General features: G+C 37.0%; 1 protein-coding gene across 8 annotated transcripts in view; it reads left to right on the plus strand.

Annotated features, from left to right (window-relative positions):
• Nucleotides 1-22,198, plus strand: part of LOC133658679 (rho GTPase-activating protein 42) — a 155,174-nt gene that overhangs the window by 15,893 nt on the left and 117,083 nt on the right. For all 8 annotated transcript variants that reach the window (XM_062060960.1, XM_062060965.1, XM_062060964.1 and 5 more), the window contains one exon: nt 7,569-7,630. In XM_062060960.1, the coding sequence (XP_061916944.1) occupies nt 7,569-7,630 (62 nt within the window). The remainder of the gene's footprint in view (nt 1-7,568; nt 7,631-22,198) is intronic.

The following is a 22,198-nucleotide window of genomic DNA, read 5'->3' on the forward strand; positions in this document are numbered from 1 at the left end:
CATTACATCCAGGATCCTGGAGGTGGCGTGGAGGGAGAAGATCTACCTCGCCGGCAATGGACCCTCCTGAACCGCCTTCGCACAGGGGTTGGTTGCTTCAAAGCGTCCATGAAGAAGTGGGGCCTAACAGACAGTGCAGCGTGTGAGTGCGGGGAGCCTGAGCAGACTGCCGACCACATCATCACCACCTGTCCCCGGCATAGACCACCTTCAGAGGAGGGCCTCTTCCAAGTGGGACCTGAGACGAGGGAGTGGCTACACGACACGAAGATGGACATATGAAGACGATACACGAAAGAAGAACAAGACCTATGGTCCCAGATTGGGGGGACTCGGGGCCTCCTCAGACTAAAAACTGAACCAGGACACTGGCACATGTACAAACCCCAAAACCAGTGAAGTTGTCACATTGTGTAAATGGTAAATAAAAAGAGAATACAATGATTTGCAAATCCTTTTCAACTTATATTCAATTGAATAGACTGCAAAGACAAGATATTTCATGTTCACACTGAGAAACTTAAATTTTTGCAAATATTAGCTCATTTGGAATTTGATGCCTGCAACATGTTTCAAAAAAGCTGGCACAAGTGGCAAAAAAGAGTGAGAAAGTTGAGGAATGCTCATCAAAGACTTATTAAAGTTAAAGTTAAAATTAAAGTACCAATGATTGTCACACACACACTAGGTGTGGTGAAATTTGTCCTCTGCATTTGACCCATCCCCTTAATCACCCCCTGGGAGGTGAGGGGAGCAGTGGGCAGCAGCGTAGCCGCGCCCGGGAATCATTTTTGGTGATTTAACCCCCAATTCCAACCCTTGATGCTGAGTGCCAAGCAGGGAGGTAATGGGTCCCATTTTTTATAGTCTTTGGTATGACCCGGCCGGGGTTTGAACTCACAACCTACCCATCTCAGGGCGGACACTCTAACCACTAGGCCACTGAGTTATTATTTGGAACATCCTACAGGTGAACAGGCTAATTGGGAACAGGTGGGTGCCATGATTGGGTATAAAAACAGCTTCCATGAAATGCTCAGTCATTCAGGAACAAGGATGGGGCGAGGGTCACCACTTTGTCAACAAATGCCTGAGCAAATTTTTTAAGAACAGCATTTCTCAACCAGCTATTGCAAGGAATTAAGGGGTTTCACCATCTACGCTCCGTAATATCATCAAAAGGTTCAGAGAATCTGGAGAAATCACTGCACGTAAGCGATGATATTACGCATCTTGGATCCCTCAGGCTGTACTGCATCAAAAAGCGACATCGGTGTGTAAAGGATATCACCATATGGGCTCAGGAACGCTTCAGAAAACCACTGTGAGCAATTACAGTTGGTCGCTACATCAGTAAGTGCAAGTTAAAACTGTACTATACTAAGCTATTTATCAACAACACCCAGAAATGCTTCGCTGGACCCAAGCTAATCTAAGATGGACTGATGCAAAGTGGACAAGTGTTCTGTGGTCTGACAAGTCCACATTTCAAATTGTTTTTGGAAACTGTAGACGTCGTGTCCTCCGGACCAAAGAGGAAAAGAACCATCCTGACTGTTCTAGGCGCAAAGTGTAAAAGGCAGCATGTGTGATGGTATGGGGGTGTATTAGTGCCCAAGACATGGGTAACTTACACATCTGTGAAGGCACCATTAATGCTGAAAGGTACATACAGCTTTTGGAGCAACATATGTTGCCATCCAAGCAACGTTCTCATAGACGCCCCTGCTTATTTCAGCAAGACAATGCCAAGCCACGTGTTACAACAGCATGGCTTCATAGTAAAAGATTGCAGGTACTAGACTGGCTTGCCTGTAGTCCAGACCTGTCTCCCATTGAAAATGTGTGGTGCAATATGAAGCCTAAAATAGCAGAAGGGAGACTGTTGAACAACTTAAGCTGTACATCAAGCAAAGATGGGAAATAATTCCACTTCAAAAATGTCTCCTCAGTTCCCAAACCTTTACTGAGTGTTGTTAAAAGGAAAGGCCATGTAACACAGTGGTAAAAATGCCCCCGTGACAACTTTTTTGCAATGTGTTCAGGGTTTCCCACACATTCATTTATTTGTGGCGGCCCGCCACGAAAGAATTACGTCCGCCACAAATAAAAAGCTTCTCAGGCAAATCATATGGTTGATGTAGATGCCCATATCGGCTGTTCAGATTTACTTTACAAAAGAGAAGTGTAGGATACTTCTCTTGTTGCCTTATTTGTATTTGACTTTATTAAATGTATTTATATTAGAAACACAACATGTGTATATAACAAAGGGTGCAAAGTCTGCAGGCAGTAGGAAACACATGGTTAAGTGTAGGGAGTAAAACTGATGGCAGTCTAAAGTTCAAGATTTTTGGAGCTCTTTGTTCAGTGGATCAGATGTTTGGTGAAGCTCTGTGTCTATCTACCACCACTACTGTTTTCTGTTTATTTGTTACTGACTGTGGCAGGACACCTCTGCCTCTGTTTCACTTTATGTTGCTGGTAAATAATATGGTTGTAGTATTAGGCTTAAGTTAAATTATTTAGTATGCACTAATTAAAGGGGCAGAGCTTTGAGACATTTTAGCTTTTATATTTTATAAGATATATATTTTTTGTAAGAACCACAATTAATAAATATATTTCAGTGAATAACTTATTGTTCAAATCTGTATATAAATATGTACATAAAGTGTTGTAATTATATTGTAAAATGGATGGATGGACGTTTAAAACAAAACTATTATTATTAATTAGTAAGTATACATTTTTTGAGCCTTTTTAGAGAAAATAAAATCATTGTAGTAAATTATGCAAATTACTCGATGTCATGGTGACCACGCCCATAACCACGCCCATAGCCACGCCCCCACCGCCACAGGTATCTTGTCAGTTTATGGGAAACACTGGTGTTGCTGCCATTAAATTCTAAGTTCATGATTATTTACAAAAAATAACAGGGTTCTCAGTGTGAACATGAAATATCTTGTCTTTGCAGTCTATTCAAATGAATATAAGTTGAAAAGGATTTGCAAATCATTGTATTGTTTTTATTTACCATTTACACAACGTGACAACTTCACTGCTTTTGGCTTTTGTATAATTGAGGAGTGATTGATTGGTTGAGGAGACTTCTGCTAGGAGAGATGAATGATCCTTCAGCTGCCAATCTTCACTCTTGTTGTGGTCTGCTTATTATGAGACCTTGTCCATGTGTGAGTGAGCACAGCCACCTCATCTTCATGACTATGCAGTGTCCACCACATGACAGGCAGCTTTGCAAGAGACCAATTATTTCTGTGTGTGTGCACCAAGATCCACACACAAGAACCTCAGTCTGCTCTCCTCTCGTGCAATTAACTCTGATACTTCGGATGCTCGTTAAGAACATGCCATTAATTAAGAGTGAATGACACCTCCTCACCTCCCAAAGAGAACCTAAGATGGCGGTCAGACTTCCTCCAAGGCCAAACAGCAAGGCCAGATAGAGTCCTTGATCATGAGTCTTTGTCACCCAGGGACACATCAGCTGCCTGTTAGAACTGCAAATATATTACAAGTATCCTTAACAAATAACTGATTATTTCTCCTGTAAAACTTTATTTCAGTCTGTATTTTCTCTGCATAGAAAGTGAGCATCAATACAAACAACATGCACACAACAATAACATCAATGACATTGTCTGACATCACAACAATAGTTATTACATCACGTATTTACTACATGATGATGTTAAAACAATAACACATGACAACAATAGTTACTACATCAGGTATTTACTACATGATGATGTTAAAACAATAACACATGACAACAATAGTTACTACATCAGGTATTTACTACATGATGATGTTAAAACAATAACAAACATGACAACAATAGTTATTACATCAGGTATTTACTACATGATGATGTTAAAACAATAACAAACATGACAACAATAGTTATTACATCAGGTATTTACTACATGATGATGTTAAAACAATAACACACATAAAAAAAGTTATTAAATCAGGTATTTACTACATGACACTTTATTGTTGTCATGTTTGTTATTGTTTTAACATCAGTTATTAAATCAGGTGTGTGTATTTACTACATGATGATGTTAAAACAATAACACACATGACAGCAATAGTTATTAAATCAGGTGTGTGTATTTACTACATGATGATGTTAAAACAATAACACACATGACAACAATAGTTATTAAATCAGGTATTTACTACATGATGTTAAAACAATAACAGACATCAAAACAATAGTTATTAAATCAGGTGTGGGTATTTACTACATGATGATGTCAAAACAATAACACAAAATGTAGAAGAAGCCATGTCAGTCATAACACGAGAAGACTGGCTTTACTGTAGGAGGAAGTTGGAAAGAAGTAGTTACGGCATGGAACATAAGCAGAAACGGCACTTTCAAAATAAAAGGTTTCACAATGAGTCTCCACAAAAACACATATTTTAGGCCAATCACACATTTTATGTCCACATTTAGCCTGCAGACTTTGACTCTTGTGATTTACATTTCTTTTTATCACATTATTTGAATAACTTGGTGTGATTACCACAATGCGTGTTGTTTAACATAGTAAAGATGCCAGCATTAGCTACAGTTGCTACATCCCATCTGTTCTAAGGCAGGTACCATAAAAAACATTACAGTTAGCATCATACGTGCATAACAAGAGAACCTACAAAATAAAAGCATGTCAACATAAGCTGATCAACTAGCATGCACATTCCACAGTACCGGACTACTTTGTCTTTAACAATGTTTTGAAGTTTTTTTAGACTTAGACAAACTTTAATGATCCACAAGGGAAATTGTTCAACACAGTAGCTCAGTTACAATGATGGAAAGTGTAAGAATGGAAAGGACAATGCAGGTATAAATAGACTAATATAGCGATAAAAAAATCTAACATATATACGAATATACATAATATGTGTACAGAATAATATATATACAGATATATTATATTATGTCTAAAACATATATACAATTATATGCCAATGACCATGTACAATATTACAGTATATACAGTATATGTGACAGCAGCAGCATAAAATGGAGAGTAGATCCAGCAGAAAATAGACATTAAAAACAAAGAGAAGTAGCTAACATGTAAAGATTTATTTCATCTTATGCAGGGTTTCCCCTCCGTGTAATTGATTGTGGGGGCTCGCCACAGCAAAATAAAAGCCGTCGCATCTTAGAAATGAGGGTTTCCTACGTGAAAACAAAGTAATATAATGTTTTGTAGCCTCAAGAACAAGTCGCACAAAGACTGACGCTCTTTTATTGCCAATCTTATAACAACATGCTCAATTCCATCACGTGTCTCCTTGCTTTAGTCCCAGACACACTTCCTCATTCTCCATCAATCCCCTTTCAGGCACGGTGTGTTTACGATCAAATCCCATCTTTACAAAGGCAAACATGATGTGAATGATGCAATAGTTAGTTTATTTAGTTCATGTATATTCCTGACACTATCATAGTGTTTCCTGTTAAATTAAAACAACCATCTAGTCGTCAGTGTGGCCCCTGAGGCCGACATGCGTGGCCCCTGGTGTGAATGCAGCCACCTCTTTGATGCTGACAACACATGCATCACCAGAAGGTGAGGTGACCTTCCATCCATCATCTTCTTGACTTCCTGTGCTGACATTCACATTCTCTACCAATCGATGCCACCAAAGGATTGATGCCACAGAAGAATATATTTCTGAAATATAAAACAGTTACATGCCCTTTTCCCTGAAGGTCAGGCCTGTACCCTCTCAATCCTCAATCAAGTCTCCAACCTACCATCTTCTCCCCCTCAAAAAGTCCATTGTTGACAGATACATGACTAAATGTACACTAGACATAAATAATCATGAACTAAACGTGTTGATGATGGACCCACTAGGTCTGTATGGTAGAGTCATTTCTTAGTCAAAATGCACCTGAAAATCTCTCAGACCATGAGAAACTAAATCCTCTGGTCTGATGAGACTAAGATCAAAGTCTTTGACGTGAATGTTTGGAGTTAACCAGGCACCGCTCATCACTAGGACAATACCATCCCTACAGTGGCGGCATCATGGTGTGGGGGTGCTTTTCAGCGGCAGGAACTGGGGGACTAGTCAGGATAGAAGAAAAGATGAATGCAACAATGTACAGAGACATTCTGGATGAAAACCAACACTTCCCATCCAACCTGATGGAGCTTGAGAGGTGCTGCAAAGAGGAATGAGAGAACGTGCCCAAAGATAGGTGTGCCAAGATTGTGGCATCGTGTTCAAAAAGACTTAATAACTCTGCCAAAGGTGCATCATCTAAGTATTGAGCAATGGGTCTGACTACTTATGTACAGTCGTGGTCAAAAGTTTACATACACTTGTAAAGAACATAATGTCATGGCTGTCTTGAGTTTCCAATTATTTCTACAACTCTTATTTTTTTGATTAAAGGCCTCACCTTTTCTCCTCCAAACAGCTCAATGGTAGGTCAATTTGTTTCATCTGGCATCACATGGACAAAGATAAGACCTTCTGCAGGAAAGTTCTGTGGTCAGATAAAACAAAAATTTAGCTGTTTGGCCACAATACCCAGCAATATGTTTGGAGGAGAAAAGGTGAGGCCTTTAATCCCAGGAACACCATGCTTACCGTCAAGCATGGTGGTGGTAGTATTATGCTCTGGGCCTGTTTTGCTGCCAATGGAACTGGTACTTTAAATGGGACAATGAAAAAGGAGGATTACCTCCAAATTCTTCAGGACAAGCTAAAATCATCAGCCCGGAGGTTGGGTCTTGGGCGCAGTTGGGTGTTCCAACAGGACAATGAGCCCAAACACACCTCAAAAGTGGTAAAGGAATGGCTAAATCAGGCTAGAATGAAGGTTTTAGAATGGCCTTCCCAAAATCCTGACTTAAAGGTGTGGACAATGCTGAAGAAACAAGTCCATGTCAGAAAAGCAACACATTTAGCTGAACTGCACCAATTTTGTCAAGAGGAGTGGTCAAAAATTCCAGCAGAAGCTTGTGGATGGCTACCAAAAGCGCCTTATTGCAGGTAAACTTGCCAAGGGACATGTAAGCAAATATTAACATTGCTGTATGTATACTTTTGACCCTTACATTTTCAGTAGACCCATAATAAATTCATAAAAGAAGCAAACTTCATGAATGTTTTTTGTGACCAACAAGTATGTGCTCCAATCACTACATCACAAAAAAATAAGAGTTGTAGAAATGATTGGAAACTCAAGACAGCCATGACATGATGTTCTTTACAAGTGTACGTACACTTTTGACCACCACTGTGTGTATATTCCACTCTACCCCGGTATTGAGTACTGTATAACCGATAAACCACAGAAACCTTGACTGCATGTACAGTATATATGTAAACTTTTGATCGCGACTGTACGTGTGATTTATTTTATTTTATTTTTAATACATTTGCAACATGTTAACACATTTTGGCATAAGTCTGAAATAACTTCCATGAACATTTGAAATCCATGTGACCATGCCCCCATCTGATGGTTAATCATCTGACACCTTCTCTACTTCCTGTTTCAGCTCAGTCCTTCAAAGAGTTCTCCAAGCTGCTCAACACGCTGGAAGAGGAGCGACAACGCCTGGTGAGCATTTAGCACAATACTCTTTTAGGGTCGTGTGCAAAAGTCTTTTTGTAGGCCGTGATGCAGTCAGTGGTACAACACATAATACAACAATGTGGACTTCCAACAAACCTTGGAGTCAGGTCAAACAGTCAGTGGTAGAACACATAATACAACAATGTGGACTTCCAACAAACCTTGGAGTCAGGTCAAACAGTCAGTGGTAGAACACATAATACAACATTGTGGATGTCTAACAAACCTTGGATTCAGGTCTAACAGTTGCCGGTAGAACACATAATACAACATTGTGGATGTCTAACAAACCTTGGAGTCAGGTTAAACAGTCAGTGGTAGAACACATAATACAACAATGACGACTTCCAACAAACCTTGGAGTCAGGTCAAACAGTCAGTGGTAGAACACATAATACAACAATGTGGACTTCCAACAAACCTTGGAGTCAGGTCAAACAGTCAGTGGTAGAACACATAATACAACATTGTGGATGTCTAACAAACCTTGGATTCAGGTCTAACAGTTGCCGGTAGAACACATAATACAACATTGTGGATGTCTAACAAACCTTGGAGTCAGGTTAAACAGTCAGTGGTAGAACACTTAATACAACAATGACGACTTCCAACAAACCTTGGAGTCAGGTCAAACAGTTGCTGGTAGAACACATAACACAACATTGTGGATGTCTAACAAACATTGGAGTCAGGTTAAACAGTCAGTGGTAGAACACATAATACAACAATGACGACTTCCAACAAACCTTGGAGTCAGGTCAAACAGTCAGTGGTAGAACACATAATACAACAATGTGGACTTCCAACAAACCTTGGAGTCAGGTCAAACAGTTGCTGGTAGAACACATAATACAACATTGTGGATGTCTAACAAACCTTGGAGTCAGGTTAAACAGTCAGTGGTAGAACACTTAATACAACAATAACGACTTCCAACAAACCTTGGAGTCAGGTCAAACAGTCAGTGGTAGAACACATAATACAACAATGTGGACTTCCAACAAACCTTGGAGTCAGGTCAAACAGTTGCTGGTAGAACACATAATACAACATTGTGGATGTCTAACAAACCTTGGAGTCAGGTCAAACAGTCAGTGGTAGAACACATAATACAACAATGACGACTTCCAACAAACCTTGGAGTCAGGTCAAACAGTCAGTGGTACAACACATAATACAAAAACATGGATTTCCATTCAATTCTTGGAGTCAGGTCAAACAGTTGCTGGTAGAACACATAATACAACAACATGGACTTCCAACAAACCTTGGAGTCAGGTCAAACAGTTGCTGGTAGAACACATAATACAACAACATGGACTTCCAACAAACCTTGGAGTCAGGTCAAACAGTTGCTGGTAGAACACATAATACAACAATATGGACTTCCAACAAACCTTGGAGTCAGGTCAAACAGTCAGTGGTAGAACACATAATACAACAATATGGACTTCCAACAAACCTTGGAGTCAGGTCAAACAGTCAGTGGTAGAACACATAATACATTAATGTGAACTTCCAACAAACCTTGGAGTCAGGTCAAACAGTCAGTGGTAGAACACAACAATGTGGACTTCCAACAAACTTTGGAGAAATTCAAGCAGCTACCAAAGAAACCACTTTTGTTAGCCAGTTGTGGCCTTACTCCTAAAAGGGTTGTTACGGTTTTTATTCTTCCTTGTGGTCTGGAATGAATAGAGGTACTCTGCTCATATTTTGCCAATTTATTTTTTTTACAAACCATCAAGACCATTTCTTAGTGTCTTTCCAAAACGAGTCAATTGTTATTGATATACAAATGAACTCATAGAGAAGGAATCGTGATCCGGGGGATGAAAACAAAACATATTTACATTCAAATTCAAAGCAGTAGAAAAACAAGCTTTGTTTTTATATATATATATATATATATATATATATATATATATATATATATATATATATATATATATATATATATATATATATATATATATATATATTTCTCCTAAATGTCTTGACTTATGGGGATCCCAAATCCACAACCACGAGTGCCAACAGGCAAGAAATGTGTTTTTGCATTCTCAATAGTACTTTGGTGAACAAAGACTTTGGAAAAATACTAGAGAGTGGGTGCCATGGCAGCACAATGATCACATCAATCTAGGTGCACTCTTAGAACTACTTTGTCAGCAGCTTGTTTTTCTACTGCTTTGAATTTGAATGTAAATATGTTTTGTTTTCATCCCCCGGATCACGATTCCTTTCTGTCAGTTCAATTTTTGTCTTGTTTTTTTTCTTCTCTTTGAAACCAGTGTTTGATTGTAGGGGGATTCTAGGAACACAATGGTTCTCCAAACACTTAGTAAGAACTGACTTGGATTGTGTTTGATCTGCCACCAAGCAACAATCAATAGTAAATTAGTCATTGTTGTCTGACAATCATCTTTACAATGGTAGTATAGTACTTAGCAGAGGTGTGGACTCGAGTCACATGACTTGGACTCGAGTCAGACTCGAGTCATGAATTTGATGACTTTAGACTCGACTTGACAAAATGTAAAGAGACTTGCAACTCGACTTAGACTTTAACATCAATGACTTGTGACTTCACTTGGACTTGAGCCTTTTGACTTGACATGACTTGCTACTTTCCCCAAAACCCAAACCTTAAAAAGTTATTTGGGAGCGCTCCGTATCTTTCATTTTATACGTCTGTGTCTATCAGCGTGTGTGCTGCTTGTCAGCGTGTGTGCTGTCAGTACAACAGCCAATCAAATTAAATCTACGTTGTTTTCATCCCACAGCTCTCATCCAATCCAATTGCAGGACAACCACCGAACATGAGTTGTCAAACAATGCGGCAGTGAGAAACAATTATGCCAAAGTTGGTTTCGTTCGGGTATAAAAACTACGACTTGGTCAACAAAAAACGAATTGCCGTATGCAAATCACGCAGTTCGAATATTACAGACGGAGACGCAACAACTTCCAACTTCGTTCGACATTTGAAGTTGCACTAAGAAGGGTAAGTTTTGAATGTAAGATAACTTTTATTGGCTAAGTAACATGACTTTTATTTGCTGTGTAGTTAAATCAGTGAGGCTGTAAACTCACTGCTAACGTTATAACCATAGACATCTTATAAGGGTACGCAGCATTGAGCGCTACTGCCTACTGGCGCAGACGAGACGCGGAGCCGCCATCTTGGAGTGGTGATCAGCTCCACTCAGTGCAATTCATTTGGCAGGAGCAATGAACTGTCAGCAAATTTAATTCATCTTACCTCACTGAATACCACTGATTTTCAAGCGTTTTTTTTGTCATACGTGTAGCTATGATAACGGACACATGTTTTGGCGTTTTTATTATTCATAGTTTGCTTAACAGTAATATAATATTCTTATACGCTATAAAACCAGACGTCCGAGATCAAAACTGGGAATACAATCCCAGAGAAGGGGGAAAAAAACGGTTAGCTATTTTTAAATTGAAGAAACAATATGATTAGATTATATATACATACGTATAGCCTACATAAACAATGCATGAATACATTAGATATCTAAATATTTTAGGGACCTATAGACTGTAACTCTGTTGCTGCAGCAGCAGAGAGTTTATTCTGTCTTGACACTTTGTATTGATATTTTGTATTACATTCTTCCCTTAAATGATAATGTTTACAGTGATTGTTTTATATCTATTTTTTATGTATGTTGCTTTGGATAAAAGCGTCTGCCAAATACTTAAACATATATAAACACCTGAAAGTGTTTATATCAGCTAAAACCACCAATCTGTTTCACTGGATTCAGAATAAAACCAAATGCTGTCTCACCCAACAATGTTAGTATTTGAATATTGTTACTTGAAGACTTATTCCTGGTTACAATTATACTGTTAAGAAAGTATTGTCTTATACTTTGCCTAAAATGAGAATGCATCATAATCAGTGGCGGCTGGTGAATTTTGTTTTAGGTGGGGCTGAAAGTTTGTAAACCAAACCCCTGTAGGGGTGTCATCCTCCCCCAGAAGATTTCTTTGTGATTCTCACATACAAATATTGAAGATCTTTGCTCCTTCTCAACTTTGTGGTAATGTTATTTTCATAAAATACAACCAATAGTATGTTAATGTTTGTTTTTGCAAATGTGTTTATTCTGTAAAGGAATGAGTTAAATGTTTAACATTGTTTAAACTATTAAAATGACTGGTTAATAGTGCTATTATGAATTGCAATGTCAGCACCATTTTTTTCCCTGCAATTTCAAATGCACTTGTTTTAATAAATAAATACAGCGTTTTAAAAGCATACACAATCTGTGTAAAAATATTATGTGGTTAAAATGACTTGAAAGGACTCGAAACTCAAAATGCAGGACTTGGGACTTGACTTGAGACTTTCTAGTCTTGACTTTGGACTTGACTCGGGACTTGCCTGTCTTGACTCGGGACTTGACTCGAGACTTGAGGGCAAAGACTTGAGACTTACTTGTGACTTGCAAAGCAATGACTTGGTCCCACCTCTGGTACTTAGTACACATGAGAATGGTAGTATAGTACTTAGTACATATGTAGAATTGTAGTATAGTACTTAGTAAACATGTGGAATGGTAGTATAGTACTTAGTACACATGTAGAATGGTGGTATAGTAGTTAGTACACATGTGGAATGGTAGTATAGTACTTGGTACACATGTGGAATGGTAGTATAGTACTTGGTACACATATAGATTGGTAGTACTGAACAAAGTAGCCAACATTCTATTTTCAGTCCCCTTTCAAGGAATATACTCGTGTGATTTATTGACTGAGCTCTCATTGCTGAAGACCTGGTTCTTGGCGGACGGTGGCAGGGTTAGGGTTGATGTCTTCTTGTTTTAATGAGGGCAGATGTCTACTTGTTTCTTCCCACGCGGGAGCATGTCTCAGGCTAACCAGGGGTGTCGTTAAAGACCACGGTCGTGTTCTCTTCTGACAACGTGCTCGTAAAAACTGATTTTTATCGGAGGTTTCCTGTCCTTTCTCCTTATATTGTCACTATGTGACATACTTTTAGTGGGTAGTACTTCAAGTATACATACATACTCCACTGTTCTCTACATATTTTCACTGGGTAGTACTTCAATTATACATACATACGCCACTGCTCTCTACCTTCTTTTACTGGGTACTACTTCAAGTATCCTATCATTCATGTACAAGGTACCAAGTAGAGCTGCAGTTCGACCACAGATGTGTGAAGGAGTGAATATTCATGTGTTTCACAGGAGATGACAAAGACTGGCACCTGGACAGGTAACACAAGTAGAACTGTTGACTTGGAGGACAGAAATGGAAGGAAAGTTCAGTCACTGCAGCTTTTTGGACTCACTTTTGATTAGATTTTCCCGTCCTGATTTCAACTCTTCTTGACTTTTAAATCCTAGGATTTGGATTTTATTGTTGGAGAGAATAAACTAGAAGGTGCCTGGTGTTTGAGGTAACTCTCTTAACTGGCATACAACCACTCTTTGTAGTGAAAGTCTCAAGTTCTAATGAATCTGAAAGGAGAATGTTGCCTATCGTGGTATAATATTCGATAGTGTACAAAAGATTTGATAATATTCGATACAGTGTACACTCGGGCGCGGCACCGCTGCTGCCCACTGCTCCCCTACCTCCCAGGGGGGAAACAAGGGGATGGGTGAAATGCAGAGGACAAATTTCACCACACCTAGTGTGTGAGACAATCCTTGGTACTTTAACTTTAACTTTACCAATATTTTATAATATTCGGTAGTGTACAAAAGATTTGATAATATTTGATAGTGTATAAAAGAGTTAATATTTAATATAGTGTACAAAATATTTGATTACATTCGATAGTGTACAAAAGATTTGATAGTGTATAAAAGAGTTGATGATATTCGATAGTGTACTGAAGAGTAGATAATATTCGATAGTGTACAAAATATTTGATAATATTCGATAGTGTATAAAAGAGTTGATAATATTCGATAGTGTACAAAAGAGTTTATATTCAATATAGTGTACAAAAGAGTTGATAATATTCAATATAGCGTACAAAATATTTGATAACATTCGATAGTGTACAAAATATTTGATAATATTTGATAGTGTATAAAAGAGTTGATAAAATTCAATATAGTGTACACAATATTTGACATTTGATAGTGTACAAAAGATTTGATAGTGTATAAAAAAGTTGATAATATTCGATAGTGTACTGAAGATTTGATAATATTCAATAGTGTATAAAAGAGTTGATAATATTTGATAGTGTATAAAAGAGTTAATAATCAATACAGTGTACAAAATATTTGATACCATTCGATAATGTACAAAAGATTTGATAATATTCGATACAGTGTACAAAAGATTTGATAATATTCGATACAGTGTACAAAAGATTTGATAATATTGCATGATAGAAGTACATCTCCCTGGTATGGTGTGTTTGTCTCAGCTGCTGATATAACAACTGACAAGACGTGTTCTACTTCTGCTAGATTTTCAAAGTAAATATTTCATCAAATGTTCCTCAGTGGGCCAGAACTAACTCTTCAAAGCCCAAAACCGCCTCTCGGCTGCCCATCATGCTGCCATCTTGGTGTGTATCTATGCATGGTTAATAATTCAAGGTGGGCTTCTTCCGCTGGGAGTGTGTGTGGTTTACATAGACAACATGAAGTCAACATTAACTAACAACTGGCAGTCACACGTCCACCAGGACCTCCATTTGTACTTCTTGTAAGTCCTGTCATACAACCAAGTTTAGATCTGGGACCACATTCACATTGAACATAAACTACTAATTTACAGTATTCACATTGAAGATAAACTACTAAAATAAAGTATTCACATTGAACATAATCTACTAAAATACAGTATTCACATTGAACATAATCTACTAAAATACAGTATTCACATTGAACAAAAACTAAGATACAGTATTCACATTGAACATAAACTAAGATACAGTATTCACATTGAACATAAACTAAGATACAGTATTCACATTAAACATGTACAACTAAGATACAGTATTCACATTGAACATAAACAACCAGGATACAGTATTCACATTGAACATAAACTACCAAGATACAGTATTCACATTGAACATAAACTAAGATACAGTATTCACATTAAACATGTACAACTAAGATACAGTATTCACATTGAACATAAACAACTAGGATACAGTATTCACATTGAACATAAACTACTAAGATACAGTATTCACATAAAACATAAACTACTAAGATGCAGTATTCAGAATCAGAAATACTTCACATTGAAGATAAACTACTAAGATACAGAATTCACATTGAACATAATCTACTAAGATACAGTATTCACATTGAACATAATCTACTAAGATACAGTATTCACATTGAACAAAAACTATTAAGATACAGTATTCACATTGAACATAAACTAAGATACAGTATTCACATTAAACATGTACAACTAAGATACAGTATTCACATTGAACATAAACTACTAAGATACAGTATTCACATTAAACATAAACTACTAAGATACAGTATTCACATAAAACATAAAATACTAAGATGCAGTATTCAGAATCAGAAATACTTCACATTGAAGATAAACTACTAAGATACAGAATTCACATTGAACATAAACTACTAAGATACAGTATTCATATTGAACATAAACTACTAAGATACAGTATTCACATTGAACATAAACTACTAAGATACAGTATTCACATTGAACATAAACTACTAATATACAGTATTCATATTGAACATAAACTACTAAGATACAGTATTCACATTGAACATAAACTACTAAGATACAGTATTCACATTGAACATAAACTACTAAGTTACAGTATTCACATTGAACATAAACTACTAAGATACAGTATTCACATTGAACATAAACTACTAAGTTACAGTATTCACATTAAACATAAAGGATGTTGTTGCACAAAGTCATGGATATAAACTCCAAGTTGGAACAAAGTTCTGTTCAACAGGAAGTGAACTTGTGGTACGTCACATAAACAGAAAGTAAACTTGTGGTACGTCACAAACAGGAAGTGAACTTGTGGTACGTCACATAAACAGGAAGTGAACTCGTGGGACGTCACATTAAGTGGAAGCAAAACAAACCGTCAAAGGTTTACAAATAAAAAAAACAAGAAGATAAACATTTTTAAACATAGTATGTTATATTTCTTATGAAGCCAAAACAATGTTCGATGTTTCGTCCGCCAAAAAAGTTTATTGTGTTTATTTACTTTAGTTATATAAAAAGAAGACAAATTGGTTAAAATATGTTAATGTGTGTTTAAATACTTTTTGAGCACATTCAGCAATATTGTGATAATAAACGTGATCATTTTGGTCATAATAACTTAATTCAGACATTTTATTTATCTTTTTAGTTGTGTATATTTGAGGGTGCCCCACCTCCTCCTCAACAGAGACAGGACCTATTTTATTGCTTTGGTTGTGATTTTTATTCAAGTTGTAACATTTTGCTGACAGGGTATATTTTATTTGTTGATATTTGTTTGAATATAAACTTTTACATTTCCAAGTTAAATAAAACAAACAAATTTCAACAAATAAAATATACTCTGTCAGCAAAATGTTACAACTTGAATAAAAATCACAACCAAAAGCAATAAAATAGGTCTGGTCTCTGTTAAGGAGGGGTGGGGCACCCTCAAATATACACAACATTAAGTGTATTATTATCACAATATTCTTGAATGTGCTCAATTAAGTTATTGTGACCAAAATGCTGTCAGAGTATATTTTATTTGTTGATATTTGTTTTTTTTATTAAACGTGGATATTTAATGCTGACAGAGTATATTTTATTTGTTTGTTTTATTAAACTTGGATATTTAAAATGATGCAATATACATCATCATTGTGATGATGTAATATTACATCATCATTATGATGATGATGTAATATTACATCATAATAATAATGCACGTATACTCTTTCAAACGCGATAAACTTGTATTTCTCCTATATTTCAAATTTGCAATTTGTTTTATTTAACTTGGAAATGTAAAAGTTTACATTCAAATATCGAATATTATACCACGATAGGCAACATTCTCCTTTCAGATTCATTAGAACTTGAGACTTTCACTACAAAGAGTGGTTGTATGCCAGTTAAGAAAGTTACCTCAAACACCAGGCACCTTCTAGTTTATTCTCTCCAACAATAAAATCCAAATCCTAGGATTTAGAAGTCTAGAAGAGTTGAAATCAGGACGGGAAAATCTTATCAAAAGTGAGTCCAAAAAGCTGCAGTGACTGAACTTTCCTTCCATTTCTGTCCTCCAAGTCAACAGTTCTACTTGTGTTACCTGTCCAGGTGCCAGTCTTTATCTCCTGTGACAATTCAATTTGAATGTAAACTTTTACAAGTTAAATAAAACTAATTGCAAATTTGAAATATAGGAGAAATACAAGTTTACCGTGTTTGAAAGAGTATACGTGCATTATTATGAGGATGTAATATTACATCATCATCATGATAAATATGATGATGTAATATTACATCATCACAATGATGATGTATAATTGCATCATTTTAAATATCCAAGTTTAATAAAACAAACAAATATCAACAAATAAAATATACTTTGTCAGCATTTTGGTCACAATAACTTAATTGAGCACATTCAAGAATATTTTGATAATAATAAACTTAATGTTGAGTATATTTGAGGGTGCCCCACCCATCCTTAACAGAGACCAGACCTATGTTATTGCTTTTGGTAGTGGTATTGTCTACAGGAAGTGGTAGTGTCTACAGGTAGTGGTAGTTTGTACAGGAAGTGGTAGTGTCTACAGGAAGTGGTAGTGTCAACAGGCAGTGGTAGTGTTTACAGGTACTGGTAGTTTGTACAGGAAGTGGTAGTGTCTACAGGAAGTGGCAGTGTATACAGGAAGTGGCTGTGCATACAGGAAGCGGTAGTCTATACAGGAAGTAGTAGTGTATACAGGAAGTGGTGGTTTATACAGGAAGTGTTAGTGTCTTCCAATGTGTGTGTAACCTTTCAGAAGGCACCTGGTAGCAAGAGTGTTTACTGTGACGAAAGTAACAACATATTCCACTGTTTACTGCGATGAAAGTAACATATTCCACTGTTTACTGCGATGAAAGTAACAACATATTCCACTGTTTACTGCGATGAAAGTAACAACTTTTTCTACTGTTTACTGCAATGAAAGTAACAACATATTCTACTGTTTACTGCGATGAAAGTGACAACATAGTCCACTGTTTACTGCGATGAAAGTAACAACATAGTCCACTGTTTACTGCGATGAAAGTAACAACATATTCCACTGTTTTCTGCGATGAAAGTAACAACATATTCCACTGTTTACTGCGATGAAAGTAACAACATATTGCACTGTTTACTGCGATGAAAGTAACAACATATTCCGCTGTTTACTGCGATGAAAGAAACAACAAATTGCGCTGTTTACTGCGATGAAAGTAAAAACATATTGCGCTGTTTACTGCGATGAAAGTAACAACATATTGCGCTGTTTACTGCGATGAAAGTAACAACATATTCCGCTGTTTACTGCGATGAAAGTAACAACATATTGCGCTGTTTACTGCGATGAAAGTAACAACATATTCCGCTGTTTACTGCGATGAAAGTGACAACATATTCCGCTGTTTACGGCGATGAAAGTGACAACATATTCCACTGTTTACTGCGATGAAAGTGACAACATATTCCACTGTTTACTTCGATGAAAGTGACAACATATTCCACTGTTTACTGCTAAGAAAGTGACAACATAGTCCACTGTTTACTGCGATGAAAGTGACAACATATTCCTCTGTTTACTGCGACGAAAGTAACAACATATTCCTCTGTTTACTGCGACGAAAGTAACAACATAGTCCACTGTTTACTGCGACGAAAGTAACAACATAGTCCACTGTTTACTGCGACGAAAGTAACAACATATTCCACTGTTTACTGCGATGAAAGTAACAACATATTCCACTGTTTACTGCGATGAAAGTGACATATTCCACTGTTTACTGCGATGAAAGTAACAACATATTCCACTGTTTACTGCGACGAAAGTAACAACATATTCCACTGTTTACTGCGACGAAAGTAACAACATATTCCACTGTTTACTGCGATGAAAGTGACAACATAGTCCACTGTTTACTGCGATGAAAGTAACAACATATTCCACTGTTTACTGCGATGAAAGTAACAACATAGTCCACTGTTTACTGCGATGAAAGTAAGAACATATTCCACTGTTTACTGCGACGAAAGTAACAACATATTCCACTGTTTACTGCGACGAAAGTAACAACATATTCCACTGTTTACTGCGATGAAAGTGACATATTCCACTGTTTACTGCGATGAAAGTAACAACATAGTCCACTGTTTACTGCGATGAAAGTAACAACATATTCCACTGTTTACTGCGACGAAAGTAACAACATATTCCACTGTTTACTGCGACGAAAGTAACAACATATTCCTCTGTTTACTGCGATGAAAGTAACAACATATTCCTCTGTTTTCTGCGACGAAAGTAGCAACATATTCCTCTGTTTACTGCGACGAAAGTAACAACATAGTCCACTGTTTACTGCGACGAAAGTAACAACATAGTCCACTGTTTACTGCGACGAAAGTAACAACATATTCCACTGTTTACTGCGATGAAAGTAACAACATATTCCACTGTTTACTGCGATGAAAGTGACATATTCCACTGTTTACTGCGATGAAAGTAACAACATATTCCACTGTTTACGGCGATGAAAGTAACAACATATTCCACTGTTTACTGCGATGAAAGTAACAACATATTCCTCTGTTTACTGCGATGAAAGTAACAACATATTGCACTGTTTACTGCGATGAAAGTAACAACATATTCCGCTGTTTACTGCGATGAAAGAAACAACAAATTGCGCTGTTTACTGCGATGAAAGTAACAACATATTGCGCTGTTTACTGCGATGAAAGTAACAACATATTGCGCTGTTTACTGCGATGAAAGTAACAACATATTGCGCTGTTTACTGCGATGAAAGTAACAACATATTCCACTGTTTACTGCGACGAAAGTAACAACATATTCCACTGTTTACTGCGACGAAAGTGACAACATAGTCCACTGTTTACTGCGACGAAAGTAACAACATATTCCACTGTTTACTGTGATGAAAGTAACAACATATTGCACTGTTTACTGCGACGAAAGTAACAACATATTCCACTGTTTACTGCGATGAAAGTAACAACATATTCCACTGTTTACTTCGAGGAAAGTAACAACATATTGCACTGTTTACTGCGATGAAAGTAACAACATATTCCACTGTTTACTGCGATGAAAGTAACAACATATTCCACTGTTTACTGCGATGAAAGTAACAACATATTCCACTGTTTACTGCGATGAAAGTAACAACATATTCCACTGTTTACTGCGATGAAAGTAACAACATATTCCACTGTTTACTGCAATGAAAGTAACAACATATTCCACTGTTTACTGCGATGAAGGTGACATATTCCACTGTTTACTGCGATGAAAGTAACAACATATTCCACTGTTTACTGCGACGAAAGTAACAACATATTCCACTGTTTACTGCGACGAAAGTAACAACATATTCCACTGTTTACTGCGACGAAAGTAACAACATATTCCACTGTTTACTGCGACGAAAGTAACAACATATTACACTGTTTACTGCGACGAAAGTAACAACATATTCCACTGTTTACTGCGACGAAAGTAACAACATATTCCACTGTTTACTGCGACGAAAGCAACAACATATTCCACTGTTTACTGCAATGAAAGTAACAACATATTCCACTGTTTACTGCGATGAAAGTAACAACATATTCCACTGTTTACTGCGATGAAAGTAACAACATAGTCCACTGTTTACTGCGACGAAAGTAACAACATATTCCACTGTTTACTGCGACGAAAGTAACAACATATTCCACTGTTTACTGCGACGAAAGTAACAACATATTCTACTGTTTACTGCGACGAAAGTAACAACATATTCCACTGTTTACTGCGACGAAAGTAACAACATATTCCACTGTTTACTGCGACGAAAGTAACAACATATTCCACTGTTTACTGCGACGAAAGTAACAACATATTCTACTGTTTACTGCGACGAAAGTAACAACATATTCCACTGTTTACTGCGACGAAAGTAACAACATATTCCACTGTTTACTGCGACGAAAGTAACAACATATTCCACTGTTTACTGCGACGAAAGTAACAACATATTCCACTGTTTACTGCGACGAAAGTAACAGCATATTCCACTGTTTACTGCGATGAAAGTGACAACATAGTCCACTGTTTACTGCGATGAAAGTAACAACATATTCTACTGTTTACTGCGACGAAAGTAACAACATATTCCACTGTTTACTGCGACGAAAGTAACAACATATTCCACTGTTTACTGCGACGAAAGTAACAACATATTCCACTGTTTACTGCGACGAAAGTAACAACATATTCTACTGTTTACTGCGACGAAAGTAACAACATATTCCACTGTTTACTGCGACGAAAGTAACAACATATTCCACTGTTTACTGCGACGAAAGTAACAACATATTCCACTGTTTACTGCGACGAAAGTAACAACATATTCCACTGTTTACTGCGACGAAAGTAACAGCATATTCCACTGTTTACTGCGATGAAAGTGACAACATAGTCCACTGTTTACTGCGATGAAAGTAACAACATATTCCACTGTTTACTGCGATGAAAGTAACAACATAGTCCACTGTTTACTGCGACGAAAGTAACAACATATTCCACTGTTTACTGCGACGAAAGTAACAACATATTCCACTGTTTACTGCGACGAAAGTAACAACATATTCCACTGTTTACTGCGATGAAAGTGACATATTCCACTGTTTACTGCGATGAAAGTAACAACATAGTCCACTGTTTACTGCGATGAAAGTAACAACATATTCCACTGTTTACTGCGACGAAAGTAACAACATATTCCACTGTTTACTGCGACGAAAGTAACAACATATTCCTCTGTTTACTGCGACGAAAGTAACAACATATTCCTCTGTTTTCTGCGACGAAAGTAACAACATATTCCTCTGTTTACTGCGACGAAAGTAACAACATAGTCCACTGTTTACTGCGACGAAAGTAACAACATAGTCCACTGTTTACTGCGACGAAAGTAACAACATAGTCCACTGTTTACTGCGACGAAAGTAACAACATATTCCACTGTTTACTGCGATGAAAGTAACAACATATTCCACTGTTTACTGCGATGAAAGTAACAACATATTCCACTGTTTACTGCGACGAAAGTAACAACATATTCCACTGTTTACTGCGACGAAAGTGACAACATATTCCACTGTTTACTGCGATGAAAGTGACAACATAGTCCACTGTTTACTGCGATGAAAGTAACAACATATTCCACTGTTTACTGCGATGAAAGTAACAACATATTCCACTGTTTACTGCG

This window comes from Entelurus aequoreus, linkage group LG10, assembly GCF_033978785.1.
Source record: "Entelurus aequoreus isolate RoL-2023_Sb linkage group LG10, RoL_Eaeq_v1.1, whole genome shotgun sequence".
Taxonomy (NCBI): Eukaryota; Metazoa; Chordata; class Actinopteri; order Syngnathiformes; family Syngnathidae; genus Entelurus; species Entelurus aequoreus.